The sequence below is a fragment of the Strongylocentrotus purpuratus genome, unplaced genomic scaffold (genome assembly GCF_000002235.5).
Source record: "Strongylocentrotus purpuratus isolate Spur 01 unplaced genomic scaffold, Spur_5.0 spur5_scaffold_9, whole genome shotgun sequence".
NCBI lineage: Eukaryota > Metazoa > Echinodermata > Echinoidea > Camarodonta > Strongylocentrotidae > Strongylocentrotus > Strongylocentrotus purpuratus.
The window spans coordinates 31,951,873-31,967,621 of record NW_022145615.1 but is presented as its reverse complement, the minus strand read 5'-3'; the positions used below and the strand labels follow the sequence as shown (position 1 = coordinate 31,967,621).

At 34.9% G+C, this 15,749-nt stretch overlaps 1 protein-coding gene across 1 annotated transcript in view; it reads left to right on the top strand.

Moving 5' to 3' along the window:
• LOC764939 (collagen type IV alpha-3-binding protein) overlaps nucleotides 1–14,963 on the top strand; it is a 50,491-nt gene extending 35,528 nt beyond the window's left edge. The window contains exons 9-12 of the mRNA XM_030976275.1: nucleotides 7,545–7,677; nucleotides 8,097–8,299; nucleotides 10,659–10,788; nucleotides 11,917–14,963. Coding sequence (XP_030832135.1) covers nucleotides 7,545–7,677; nucleotides 8,097–8,299; nucleotides 10,659–10,788; nucleotides 11,917–12,044 — 594 coding nt within the window. The 3' untranslated portion in view covers nucleotides 12,045–14,963. The remainder of the gene's footprint in view (nucleotides 1–7,544; nucleotides 7,678–8,096; nucleotides 8,300–10,658; nucleotides 10,789–11,916) is intronic.
• Nucleotides 14,964–15,749: the final 786 nt, after the last annotated feature.

Genomic DNA, 15,749 nt, shown 5'->3' with positions numbered 1-15,749 from the left:
TTGGTCTATTATGATGTCAATGTTAATAGTACTTTTTTAACAATATTTAATTTTGTGAAATAGTAATTTACCTTCCTGTCATAATACACATAAAATGTCCTCTACAAAATATATTGAACTTATCTTAAAATTCTTTTTGTGTGGTGTGAAAATGTCATAATAAAGAACTTAAATCTACAAATATGGTATGATTCAAAAGATGGTCAAGAGAAGGGGGAATAGTAGACCAAGAATTAAAGGGGAAAACCCAAATTTATTTGTTGAATTCAATTGTTTAACATCTATTATTTATTAAAAATTATTGCCTGCATTCCTGCTATTTTTATTACCAAGATCCTTGAGAATAGTTTGCTCAATCACGTAGTTCAAATCTCGGCACCATTGTATCATATCAACTACATGTACGTCAGTCAGAGGTCTCTTCATTCATTCATGAATATTCATTATCCTTCCACCAAGCTTATTAAATATTCATCACTCCTCCCCATACGTTTGGAGGTGTGGCTTGCCATACAGCTTTTGCAAATGAAGCCACACCTCTCTTCCACAATGCATTTATGCCTTCCTAAATTTCCACTTATTGTATGCTCTTTCTCTCTCTCTCTCTCTCTGTTTAACTCTTCCTCTTTCTGTTTCTTTTTCTGACTCTCTGCTTTCTGTTTTGTAATGCAATGGATTTGAAACCTTGAGGATTAAAAAAGATTAAACTTTGATCCTATTTTGTGGTTAATGAAAACTAGAATTTTAACCAGTTGTCCACCTGAATGTACTTTGTCCATTTCTCTTTCCTCTGATATATTTTATATGTTTTAAAAAAGTATATTTTAGAGGGGGAGAGATAAAAGAGTTTTTAGAGCTTTTAAAGAGCATTTCAGTGTTGGGTCTACAACTGAGTAGGTATTGTGTGCAAGTTCAGTGCATGCCCTGTTAAACAACAATGCTGAACATATACAGGGTTCCTAAATGAGACCATGCATACTTCCTTTTGTTAAATGTAAGAGAGTTGACATTTTCTAGGTTACAGTGAAAAGAAATGTGTAATAATGGTAACCTTTCATCCAAAAAATATACCTCTTTTAGCCTAACCTTACTACCTGTTCTTTTGAGGAATAATGTTTTGGAATTCATTGATAGTTGTTGTCTGTTTAATCAAAGGTATACAACCTTTTAATCTGTTCTTTTGAGGAATAATATTTTTGAATTCATTAATAATTTTGTCTATTTTAATCCAAGGTATACAACCTTTCAATCTGTTCTTTTGAGGAATAATATTTTTGAATTCATTAATAATTTTGTCTATTTTAATCCAAGGTATACAACCTTTCAATCTGTTCTTTTGAGGAATAATATTTTTGAATTCATTAATAATTTTGTCTATTTTAATCCAAGGTATACAACCTTTCAATCTGTTCTTTTGAGGAATAATATTTTTGAATTCATTAATAATTTTGTCTATTTAATCCAAGGTATACAACCTTTCAATCTGTTCTTTTGAGGAATAATATTTTTGAATTCATTAATAATTTTGTCTATTTTAATCCAAGGTATACAACCTTTCAATCTGTTCTTTTGAGGAATAATATTTTTGAATTCATTAATAATTTTGTCTATTTTAATCCAAGGTATACAACCTTTCAATCTGTTCTTTTGAGGAATAATATTTTTGAATTCATTAATAATTTTGTCTATTTTAATCCAAGGTATACAACCTTTCAATCTGTTCTTTTGAGGAATAATATTTTTGAATTCATTAATAATTTTGTCTATTTTAATCCAAGGTATACAACCTTTCAATCTGTTCTTTTGAGGAATAATATTTTTGAATTCATTAATAATTTTGTCTATTTAATCCAAGGTATACAACCTTTCAATCTGTTCTTTTGAGGACTAATATTTTTGAATTCATTAATAATTTTGTCTATTTTAATCCAAGGTATACAACCTTTCAATCTGTTCTTTTGAGGAATAATATTTTTGAATTCATTAATAATTTTGTCTATTTAATCCAAGGTATACAACCTTTAGATCTGTTGCCACACATCATATTTGTTCAGAGATTTGTGCAGAGAATTTACCAAGGACTGTTCAGACAGTATAACTCTTTGCTATCAATAATAAATACAAATAAACATTGAGTTAGGCCTTACCCGCAAAATATTGGCCAACATTTTTCTAAAAATGTGGAGCATCTTTGGTTTGGAACATTTAGTACCTTGGCATTAAAGGGATTGGGTATCTTTACCTCAGATTCTAAACAAAATCCTGGATTCAGCTCATGCTGCAATCATAATTATAAACCTTTAGGTCAGTCAGGAATCCCATTACTTTTACAAGCTGATCGCCTGTCTGATTATCAAGATATTTATGATTGGAAATTGAAATTTCAAAAACCATTTTCCCAACAGATTTTAAAACAGTCTATTGGGGGAAATGAGTATGGTAAAACCGGTCACTCAAAATGTTTTACTTTTTTGAGGCACTTCATGATCATTTTGAAGCGCAATTTTTTGGGGGGCTTCGATATTACACCATATCACAGACACTGATAACACGTAGGACAATGTATCTCAGATTTAAATTGTTAAACGATGCCTTTAAAGTTTTCTGATACCTGAGAACACTTGAAGTCTTTTCTTTTATTTAGGAGGCAAAATCCCTCAATCAGGAACTTGAATATAGTTTAAAGATTAAAAGTTCATGATTATCATGTCATGAGTTAATGATTACTTTTGGTGGTGTAATGTTTGCGCTATGAATAAGATTTTTTTTAAATTTCAACTTCCTCCTTAGGATGCCATTGATTGTTCAGCTTCTGCATTGTCAATCAATGATGTCACTTTGCCTTTTGAGATCAGAACTTTAAATCTAGGTTTCAAATGAAGTTCATAATTGTTATTGACATAATTATAAAATTGAATTGATCACATCATGGGTGAAGTCTGCTGAAAGCTAAATGGGTTTGAGTTGTATTTAGAAGGATAGGAGTGATATACAATACAAATGATGTGTGAACTGAAATTCAAAGATGATAGGGAAATATTTCTGACATCTCATGCTTTTAAAGCAAAGTCCACCAGTTGTAAACAATTTTGTATAGGGTGTTTTTTGTAGAATCAATTAGTAAATGTGAAAAATCATCAGTTCTAAAAGAGTAAATTGAAGGAGGAAAACCCTAATTGAGACTTGTGCAGACATGTAAAAGTTTATTATTGACATAAAACATAGTAACATGTTAAGAATACAGTGTTTAATAGATTTGGGGCCAAACAAATTGTTTACTTTACCTTATGCAGGAATTCACAGACCATTAATACTGTATTTATGATTAGTAATATGCAGTAATCAATGACCCATCTTGTTTTATGTCAAAACGAGTAGGTATACATGTTCAAGATGTACAAAGTCCGAGTACGTGAGAATGCATGTAGTTAGATTAGAAGAAAAATTCAGTCATGACCTTCAATATCAGTATTATCTGACATTTATTGATATTGCTCAGATGATATTTTATTATAGTTATCATGTCATGTGTATCTTACTGCTAAGAGAGACAGGTGCTCCACGTTTTACATAATTATTCCTGAAGTGTATTACAAGGGCAATCAACTCATGTGATGGATTTATTTATTCAGTTTTAGTTTCAGTACATTTTTTACCATATTTTACATGATACAAATATTAAAATATAAAACAATTCTTTGTCATTATAATCACACAAAAGATAATTAGAAACATGTTGCAAATTTAGTTTATATCGATCAAGTTATTTAACAGCTTTTACATGTTTCTAAGACAAATACATTTATTTGATAATGAAATATGACGAAACCTAATAAAAATCAAAGCTTGTAAAGAAATGGTTCCATACAAAATATGATGAAGAAGATAGTCATTAATTTGACATGGCGCGATGAGAAAGATATTTAAAAAAATGGTTAATGCAATAAATATATAGTAGGCCAGACTTTTAAATACTAACAAAACTATACCTTTAAACAGTAAATATGAGAAAGAAAACAAAAACAATATATACAACTAGAAAACACAAGACAAAACCTTAAAATATCATACAGAAGCCTTAACATATACATGGGGGATTTCATTAAAGAGCATCAATGTCCATATACACATACCATCTCAATACATTCTTAATACATGTACCTACTCGAACCTACGCATGCCCCACCCCCATTTGTATGAAGGCAGAAAAATAAGAGATACAGAATGGCGAAAGTTTTAAATAAACCTGACCAATAATATGAATTATTATGAATATTTGAAATATGAGATCACCAATCATGCGGATCTCATATCGGCAATTTGGTCAGTGGATTGTGTATATAGTCATGGACATCTCGCACAACCCATTTGTTGTGTACTTGTAACATATCTCTGTTTTCTCCCAAGTGCCTTCTCCTGTATGGGCACTACTTTAAATATCTTATGGATAGCATACAAGTATAGTTCCTCTAAATAAAGAAGACCCAAGAGTCATATATTTTGAAAAAAATGATATTTTAATTTCTGTGTGTGGTGAAAGAAATGGGAAAGTTGTCCGGCACTATGTCTCTGTGACAAATCAGCCAATTTGAAGTGCCCATACATATAGTGATTACAACTTTTAAAAATGTGTAACATTCTCATTTTTTGTCATATTTCAGTCAATTGTTTGTTTGTTTGTTTGTTGTTGTTTTTTCTCTCTTTTTAAAATACAAATCCCTGAGATATTTCACTAGTCTGCTTCTCTGAATCGTGTGCTATCCTTTAGAGTAGTTGTCTATTACGGTTGGATGTTCCTTTAATTCTGCATAAAATGCTGTTAGATCCCTTTTCACTCTCAGCAGACAATATTACATTTTTCTCTCTCTCAAAAGAAAACCCACCAAAAAAAGGTTATTACAAAATGAGGAGTTACATGTACATGAACTCCAATTCAATTAAACGTTAACACAGAACCAGCCTTGTAAGTTCCTCGCCAAACATTTGTGTTCTTATTTTTAAAACCAACTGACTTTCGAAACGAAAATAAAGACAAGTTGCCTTGACCCAGCAGTGTGTGTCTAGTTATGGGAACCGTCATTCCCACAGTCCATAGAAAGAGAAGACACAGATAAAAGAACGACTCCTAATAAAAAAACAGGGTCATATCTCTCAGAGCACGCTTCCATGACTCTTTTCTTCATCATCATTGTCATATTTTTTGTCTGACACATTCTATATTCTGGAATTTTTAATTGTTTGAGGTGATCTTTTTGGGGGTCGGGTTTTATAGTCTCCGGTTTTACAAAGAAGGCACTGTGTGTGTGAAAATCAGCCCTTAGCTTTGAACGTAGAACTGAGGTAGATGCACTTACCCAATGTTGCCCCCATGCAAAGGAGTATTTATTGGCTTGTAATGTTTCCGACTGATTTCAAGTTGGAGCTGAAACCCATGTATTAGAGTGCCCCCCTTTTTAAAAATTAAACCTTTTCTTTTGTACCGGATAGCTGCTGCAAAACCTTGAAAGTTCCTTAAAATAATAGTTACAATTTTCCATATTGTTAACAATTGCCATTATTGGAGCAAGAATCTTTGGCAAGTGGCAACAATTTACTGCTGTGGTTCATTTTGTTCATGTTTAGAATTGAGCACATCTTGACTTATCGTTTCAGTGCAGACATGGTACATTTAGTATGAACTACATGAAGAGGTGGATATCAACAGCCCCCCCCCCCCTCCCTACACACACCCATTTATACATGAAAGATATTCAGTCAAGATCTGTGTCAAATCCTTGACCCCCAACAATATTGTGTGTTACCTTTATCAGTAATACATGTATGCCGTTTTATCCATTGAGCAATTGACTTTGGTTTGAACAACCTTGGTTTATATAAACTAATCGAAAGCGTAAACAAGTCTTCATATTACGGTTACTCCACATTCAAGAGGGTTTTTTTTTTCTTCAAATATTTTGTATGAAACTACATGTAGGAAGTGAAGCACTTTATTCATGTCACGTACGGGTTAATGATCGTAAGAAGATATTCAATTTGTTTCACTTTTTAGTATTGATAGGGTACCTAATAACCAATCCACATCTTCCATTACAAAACTTTGTAATTCTTTTTTTCCTTTGAAAAGTATAATTTGCAACCATGAATCTCTTAAGAGAATTAGTCTTCCTCTTCACAATATATTGCTCTCTTTTTTAATTTGTCAGCCATGACACATTGGTGCCAGAGGTAATTTTGTTTCCCTCAAATGTTTGTCTACCCTCCATCTTTTCTGCATTCTTGATATTGTGATATTTCAGAAACTTATTCGAACTATAAAATTCCAATTTGTTAAACATTATTGGTAAATACAATATTCTCTTCTTAATTAACCCCAAATAAAGTCATGTAAATTGTAATTCATAAAAGAACGAAAGAAAAAAGTTAGTGACTACTGTATCATTTAACCCCAAGCACTTCAATGTCACCTTTTAATAAAAGTTTTTTTTTATAAATCTTTTAATCAATAATTCTAGGAATAAATTTAAACACATTAGATGAGCAGCAAAAGGCAAAAATCACGGACAATTTTGGGCTCATTACTAATGCAGTATGTTGGGCCTTTCATGAATAAGAATAATATTTTAATTGTACATAATAATTACAAACTCTAAATTGGCAATGTGGTGTGAAATTATATTTATATTGTGTACAAATGGGCAATTATTTGATAGCGTTTTGTCATTTTCATTCATATTGGTTCAGTTTGTATACATTTTAATTTGTTTTAAACCATGTGGGAGTGGGAATAACAATTATTGGTGTCAATCTTAGGAAGAAATTGAAGGTGATTTTATTCAACCTTTAAAACACTGTCATCTGCTATGAGTTGAGACATATTACATAATTTTTTTTTTTAATCCTGACATATTTCCATGATTTATTCTAGTTATAAGTGTTTTATATACTATTTCTGAGACAGCTATACCATGGCATTTTATAAACATTGATTCTCTCTACTCATTTCTATAAATAAATAGTAAGTAGTAGCAGTGTTATGTTATTTTTAATTCTCCTTTCTTGACTCTTTTATTTATGTAGGTTTTCAATGAATCATTAAGGTATTAAAATAATGATGATAAAAAAGCATACAAAATTTAGTACAAAATTGTATTATTTCCGGTATTTCACATTGGCATTAAATCTTATTGACCATCTTGCTATTATAATGTATATCCCCTCTCTCTTATCCTCTCTCCCTCTCTCTCTCCCTCTCTATTTCTCAATGTTTCTCTCCCCTCCCCTCTCTCCCTCCCTCCCCCTCTCTCTCTCTCCCCCTCTCTCTCTCTCCCCCTCTCTCTCTCTCCCCCTCTCTCTCTCTCCCCCTCTCTCTCTCTCCCCCTCTCTCTCTCTCCCCCACTCTCTCTCTCCCTCTCTCTGTTTCCCTATGCTTCTCTCCCCTCTCTCTCTCTCTCTTCCTGTTTGTCTGTCTCTCTCTGTCTCTCTCTCTCTCTGTCTCTCTGTCTTTGTATGTCTCTCTCTCTCTCTCTCTCTCTCTCTCTCTACAGGTGTATAAGAGTGAGCAGGAGATAGATGGAGTGGTATGCGACCCTCTGAAAGCTACCCATACCATCAGGAACGTGACCAGTCAAGAAATGTGTTTCACCTTCTGGGATGTCAATGTCAGAATGGAATGGGACAGTAAGTACTTCACCCAACATCATTCCACATTGAATGATTATGATAACGATGATGAGATGAAGAAGGAAAAGAAGGAGAAGAGGAAGAAGAGATAGTTAGAAGGAGTAGAAGATGGATAAGAAGAAGAAAGGGGAGGAGGAGGAGGAGGAGGAGGAGGAGGGGGAGGAGGGGGGGGGGGGGAAGGAGGAGAAGGAGAAGGAGAAGAAGAAGAAGAAGAAGAGAGTTAGAGTTAGAGAGAGAGAGAGAGAGAGAGAGGGGTGGGGAGGGGAAGGGGAAGGAGAAGGAAAGGAGAAGAAGAAACAGGAAGAGGAGGAAGAGTGTAATTTAGTATTAATAATAAGATTAGCAATAATAGCGTAATCCCTGATACTGTTTCCAGATATTGCTTGTATTAAAGACGGATGTTTTTTTCTTTTCAGCTACATTAGACATAACCAACACACTGGAGGTACTGTCCCAGGATACAGTCATCTCTCACCAGCTGATGAAGAGGGTGTGGCCAGCGACCCAGCGCGACACCTGCTTCGTCTCCCACCTCCGCAAACTAGACCTCAGCATCCAAAACACACAAGATGTCGGCTCCTGGCTCGTCATCAACTTCTCCACAGAACATCCCAAAGCGGTAAGTTCTCTCTAATATCTTTCATGCAGTGTTTCCTGTACGACATATAACTCTTGTCCATCTAGCTCATCAAAAAATGAAAAATCTCATTATATGACCAGGGAATAATCGTACTGATACCGAAAGAATTAATAGTCAGTGCTAGCTGTAGTAAATAACAATTCCTTTTTTAATGAAAAAGTCAAATATCATACAAAAAACTCAGCAAGGAAATGCTCATAACCATTGTTAGTTCTTGTTAAAGCAGTAGAAGGTATATATGTACCCCATCAACAATATGAGAGAACTCTATATCATGCAATGTACTTTACCACGAAATCAGAGGGTTGAATTAAATTGAAGTGGTTTAGAAAGAGGAAAAAAACAGCCCTAAGGAGAATACAATCCGTTTTACAAACTTTAACATTCGTGGAACATAATACAGCCCTCAAAGCTCAATAGATCATTTATTAATGTCAAACATTCTAGTGTATCATTTGGATGTGTGATGAAAGCAAGTAGGTTATAAATCATGCAATTTAAAGATTTACAAAGACAATTCTGTGCCCCCCTATCTAAGAATTGAATGTTGGAGCAATATGTAAAAAATTTGAATGTGCTTGCAAACTTTAATGACTTGTAGACCATGTAAGATACTAGGGTTGGTATTCCCAGAGGAAGTGGTTGATATATTTCATACAATACTTAACAAATATTGGTTTCGGTTTTGTTCAATATGGACGGAAAACATACTTACGTGAACATGTAGATATAAGTCAGAGACTCTTTCACTTCTTTTATTGTAGAAAACTTTGTTGGACAGTCTCATGTTACTAAATAGTCTCTATGGATTTTTTTAGTAGGAATGATAGTTTATGGAGCTTGGCATATTAGATTTCAATATTGGGGTGTGGACAGAAAAAGTCTTAATTTCCCTCCCCCTTGCCACCCCCCCCCCCCCCCATTGAAGAAATAAAATGATTATAAACATACATGTAGTACCAGGACGGGACGGCATTGAAATCATTTCTTAATTTAAATCTCGTATGTTATTCTGTTAGTTCTCTTCAAGCTGAGCAATCGTCCAATATTTGACTTTTCAATATTTCCTTTGTAAACTAGTTTGTGAAGTATTTTGCAAACAGTGGTAATGTGCATTGTACACATTCCTTTCGTGTTGTCACTTTTTCTAAAAGATTTCAATATGGCTAATCAGGGGTGCATGAAATGTTTAAATTGTATGATAGCAATAGGGTCGGGCTACAGTGGCCTTTAATAAGGTTTGTCATTTAGTGAGGGGCATTGATGCCAGTAAGCAGGGCACCATATTCACTTTCTGCGTGGCCTCTGGATAAATTTTTGCCTGTTTAGATAGATAATATGGTGCTGTTGTGATTTTTGTTTTTCATGTTCCTCCAAATAGACAATCCATGAAAAGTTTTTATGAGTTGTTTTCAGACATCCTTTCTTCCAAATTATGTTGACTAAAGTACTATGCTAAAACCATTGACATTCTTCAACCTTGGAAAGGAGGAACTAACATGAAGATGACTTGTGAACCATATCATCAATCATTAATTAGATTTAAAGAAATCCAGATCTTATTGCTCAAATTGATCAAACCTTCATGGATGCCATATTCTGCATACTCAGACCCTATGGCCAGAATTTACATAGGAGGTTTAGCGTAATCCATGGTTTAAAACCTAATTTACATAACCCAAGGTTTAAAAATAAGCGCAAAATAAGCGTACCTTGTCTAGCGAGCGTTTAATATTGGACATCTGACTGTTTCACGCTTATTTTGCACTAATTTTAGACCATGAGTTATGTAAATGTGGGTTTAAAACATGGGTTAAATTTAAAACTCCTTTGAGAATTTGGGCCTATGAAGTTATCATGAAACAATGCATATAAGCAACTGTTCAATTTTATATATATATATATTTTTTAAATAATACTAATACCTTTTAGCAAGATATTAATCTACAATTGCCACTTTCCACCCTGGTGTAGTAAATGGGTACCTAGTAGGAATGTATTCCTTCAATGGTAGCTGGGCAGCTATGGGCTAAAGCCAGGGTAATATTAGTACTTTTGAAGGCACTTTGAGCATCCCCGGGGATGGATAGAAGTATTTCCACAGGATACCCTTTAAAGGCCATCTGTACTAGTTTGATCAGAAGGGATTAGACCACCCAGCAAGGTCACTGACAGGTGGCTGTCTCATCAACTCAGCTCTCAATTAACAAAAGAAAAAGAGGATCGTGGGGGACCAACAGGCACCGATTGGGGAAGTTTTCTATATAGAGGGAGCAAGTAGCTACAAGTAGTACAGTGGGGCTTTAATATAGCTTTTATTACTGTTTGTGTGTTTCAGACAAGCAAATGCATACGAGCCAAGGTCAACGTTAGCATGCTATGTCAGACGTTCCTCGACCCACCTGATATACCTATAGAGAAAGCAACCAGAGAGAACCTGGTCTGTAAGATCTTCTATGTTGCTCATGGTAAGAAATTATTACAAATTATATTTCTTCACATCCTACTTTATTAAAAATGTGATCATTATTATTTTATCCTTCTACACATTTCCTCCCTATTGATAATGGCATGAAAACATTCTAACATTATTTATTTCATAGCAGGCGTCATTTAAAATTTGGCTTTTTCAGTTCCATTGACTTTGTTAAGTGAATAAATTGTGTATTAATGATCGAAAGCTCTTGGAAGCCATAGTCCAATTTGTAAGACTGCTATGTGATTGAAATTATTGTTCTTTATCATAATTTGTATGGGAAAGTTGTCATGGTTTTGTGTATATTTTAAAAACTTATTACTCATTATTTTAACCTGGTGAATATCTAGTTGGAGACAGCTTAAATTGAAGTGTATGGAAAATGCATATTATATAAAAAAAAATCAAAAACTATTCAAGAACTTCATCAATTAATATATATATATATATATATATATATATATATATATATATACGTACAGGCTGTATGTGTACATGTATTTCTTTAGAAGTTTTGTATTATTAAATCCACTTATACCGATTTAGCTTTCCATTGTTCTCAAAGAGGCCCAAACTCTTGAGAAAATAATGTTTTTAAGAAAGTATGAAAGCATCTTATTATGAACTTTTTCAAGTTTTCAAGAGGAAGTGAACTTTTCAAACTTTTATTTCTTGAAAGAAAATTTAGATAAGTACTTGTATTGCGTGAAGGAAGTTCACAAGATAGTTATGAAAGTGAAAATCTTGTGTTTCAGTTTCTTATTGAATGATGAAAGGTTTTGTATTTGACTATCACCGTGATACCAATTGAGACTTAACCCACTCACCCTTTTTGAGACACAGTTTAAGTCACTGATCACTTTTTTTCTACTCCATTTTTCATCTAGATTTTTAGTTATCATCAAACACACTTAATGACATGAATAGGAAATAAAATCCCACAAACCCAATTTTACAGTATAAGTATAGCCTCACAGTTAAGCCTTATACTGCATAGAGACACATGACTTTCAGTGGCATATTACAAAGTATCTTTATATTGTACCTAAAGACTTCTTTTCTTTTGAAAATTTGAAGTGACTTAACATCTGTTACCCTCTCCTGTTTTTTGTCACCCTAGCCAATCCAGGTGGATGGGTTCCAGGATCTGTTCTCAGGACAGTCTACAAAAGAGAGTATCCCAAGTTCCTTAGAAAGTTTTCCACCTATGTGCATGAGAAGTGCAAAGACAAACCCATCAAATGGTAACATGAGCCGTCAGAGAGAGAAAGATTAGCCAATCAAATGGGTACATGAGCCATCAGAGAGAACATTAGCCAATCAAATGGTAACATGAACCGTCATAGAGAGAGATCAGCCAATCAAATGGTAATAAGAGCCGTCAGAAAGAGAGATCAGCAAATCATATGGTAATATGAGCCATCAGAGAGAGAGATTAGCCAGTCAAATGGGGACATGAGCCATCAGAAACGAAGATAGTCAATCACATAGTAACATGAGCCATCAGAGAGAGGGATCGGCCAATCAAATGGGGACATGAGCCATCAGAGAGAGAGAGATCAGCCAATCAAACGGGGACATGAGCCATCAGATAGAGAGATGAGTCAATCACATGGTAACATGAGTCTTCATAGAGAGAGATCAGCCAATCACGAGGGGACATGAGTCAACAGAGCGAGAGAGATCGGTCAATCAAATGGGGACATGAGCCATCAGAGAGAGAGAGATCAGCCAATCAAATGGGGACATGAGCCATCAGAGAGAGAGATCAGCCAATCAAATGGGGACATAAGCCATCAGAGAGAGAGATCAGCCAATCAAATGGGGACATGAGCCATCAGATAGAGAAATCAGCCAATCAAATGGGAACATGAGCCATCAGAGAGAGAGATCAGCCAATCAAATGGGGAGATGAGCCATCACATAGAGAGATCAGCCAATCAAATGGGGACATGAGCCATCAGAGAGAGAGAGATCAGCCAATCAAATGGGGACATGAGCCATCAGAAAGAGAGATCAGCCAATCAAATGGGGCCATGAGCCATCAAAGAGAGATATCAGCCAATCAAATGGGGACATGGGCCATCAAAGAGAGATATCAGCCAATCAAATGGGGACATGAGTCATCAGAGAGAGATATCAGCCGATCAAATGGGGACATGAGCCATCAAAAAGAGAGATCAGCCAATCAAATGGGGACATGAGCCATCAAAGAGAGATATCAGCCAATCAAATGGGGACATGAGCCATCAGAGAGAGAGATCAGCCAATCAAATGGGGACATAAGCCATCAGAGAGAGAGAGAGATCAGCCAATCAAATGGGGACATGAGCCATCAGAGAGAGAGATCAGCCAATCAAATGGGGACATGAGCCATCAAAAAGAGAGATCAGCCAATGAAATGGGGACATGAGCCATCAGAGAGAGAGAGAGAGAGAGAGATCAGCCAATCACATGGTAACATGAGCTATCAGAGAGAGGGATCAGCCAATCAAATGGGGACATGAGCCTTCAGAGAGAGACAGAGAGAGAGAGAGATCAGACAATAATATGGTAACCAATGAGTAAAGCCTCGTCTGCCTTAAAGACCAATCATTTCTAAAACTTTTTTGTAAGAGGAGAAGAAAGGGCGACGAATAAAACCCTCTTTAGCCTATCAAAGACCAACTCTTACTATCCTTTCAAAGGGAAAGATAAAAACCTACGTCATTGCCCGTCATTGTCTTAGATATGACAATATTGATAGAAAATGATATTAATGGTGTAGAAATGTATAGTTCTTAGTTCCAGGTTAATCTAAATAAACTTTTTTCTTGGTACCAGGCTAGAGCTAGGCTGATATACATGTACGAGAACATCAAACCTTCAAGGCATTTTTTCCAACCAGGTAGCCATCTGCTACACCTGGGTAGAACGTGGCAGATGTAGGTAAATGACTTGCCAACGGACACAGAGCTGCCCCTTGTATTCTACCGGGGACCACTTGATAATGTAATCAGGTGATCTCAAGACCACATTTACACCAGCAGGAAGAAAGTATCTATGAAGCATCTTGTTTGTAGTTTCGTAAGTGTCTTATGAGCCCTAGATATTAGAAAGTCTAATTACGGCTATAAAGCAAGTTTCCGCTCAATTAGTTATGATATTAGTCATAAAAATAATAAACAGCACCCTTATGAAACAAAGTGGCCGTCGAGACCTTATTCTTCATCTTCCTTAGTTCTTAAAATAGAGGCACGTCAAGTGCATAGTCTGCATTTCTATTTTTTGAGTTTAATGATCACAGTAAGAGGATATAGACCCACTAACCTCCAATATCGACTCCCATGATAAAAATGATAACTTGTTGTTTTGTAACGTAAATATCCTTGCTTAGAGCATTCACTCTGCTCGTGATGCAAGCGATACCAAAACAAGCCCTATTGTCCGATGTCACGTCTTTGCAATTCTCTCCCCGCTACCTTTCGAACCATCACAGAATTAACTTTCTTTAAATCACAACTGAAATCTTACTTGTTCAAAAATGCTTTCTGATGTAATTTAAACTGCGTTATGTATTTCATCAAAATGTTGTTAACATTAACGTTCTTTGTCATAATTTTGCTTTCATTTCTCCGTAATTGATGTTTATAATGATTGATTATGATTAATCTTGTCCTTGTTTTGTAAAGCACATTTATATTTTCTCTGGAGATGAAATGCACTATAGAAGCCTAGGTTATTATTATTATTATGATTATTATCATTTTAAACTTCTTTTTGTGTTTGGCGGGGGGAGGGGGAATTACATGCTTTGTCGTATTATTACTCCGATTTAAAAAAAAAGAGGTAAAATTTGGAGGATGAAGAGATTTATTTGTCTTTGCAATAACGATTAGACTCCAGCCAATGTTTGAGATGTAGGTGTGAAGCAAACATACCGCTCAAGGGCAATCACAGGGAAATCACAAAAGAAACTGCCAATATTTTAATAAGGTTGACGTTCAAACACAAATCATAGAAGTTATCACAAGTTTGTCTCCTACTTCTTCTCCCGTCCTGTTCAGCAAATGCAATCTTATCTTTTCAAGTAGGGAAGATCATATCTTGTAATGCTTGGTGTACAAGCTTATACATTCTTTTAATATTTCATTATCAAAAAGCACATATCATTATTTTGTCACATGCTTTGATAAAACTGAAGCACCATACTTGCATCATGGACCTAATATGAGTAGGTCCATGCCTGAATTCAAGGAATGCTAATGCAATACAGAGTAAACAGTCACAAAAAAAACTGGTGTTTTCCCATCATGTGAGTCTGTGTTTGGATAGTTAAGATTTTTTTTCTTTGCATGCTTCATTCTTGTTCAAAGCCCAAAGTCCAGCATATTTATTAGACAAACCAGACAGGAATTCTAATGAGTCTCTTAGGTTCTCAACCCATGTATTGGCTAGTGGGGATCAATAGGTCATTTTCGTCATGAATCAAATGTTTGTTAAGTGCCTCCTTTCAGATTTTCAATACCAGTAGTCAGAATGCAAGTTGCATACATTACGTGTTGTAAGGTAAAACAAGTCATAATGTTTGTCCTGTCTAACAATGATTATTATATACAATTTGCATTCTGACTATTGAAATACAATTATTTGTAGCAGGTGAATTAATTAATTTGTAATGAGGCACTTAATAAAGGTTCGTGCTTTACACTTGATTACATTACAAAAATGGTCCATTTGCCACACCCCTCCCCCTCCCTCCAGCCCTTCTACAAAGTCTGAAATTACTTCATTTTGATTTGTAATTCATCCTTCCAAATCTTGAGCACCATTTTAAGCAAAGTTTGTGAAATCTATTATCCTCAGTAGTAAGCATGTAGAGCACAAACATGTACAATAAGGCATTAATTTCAACAATTTTCTGTTGAGTGAATGCCCCTCTGTAAGCCGTTATTCTTATTCTTTTCATATAGG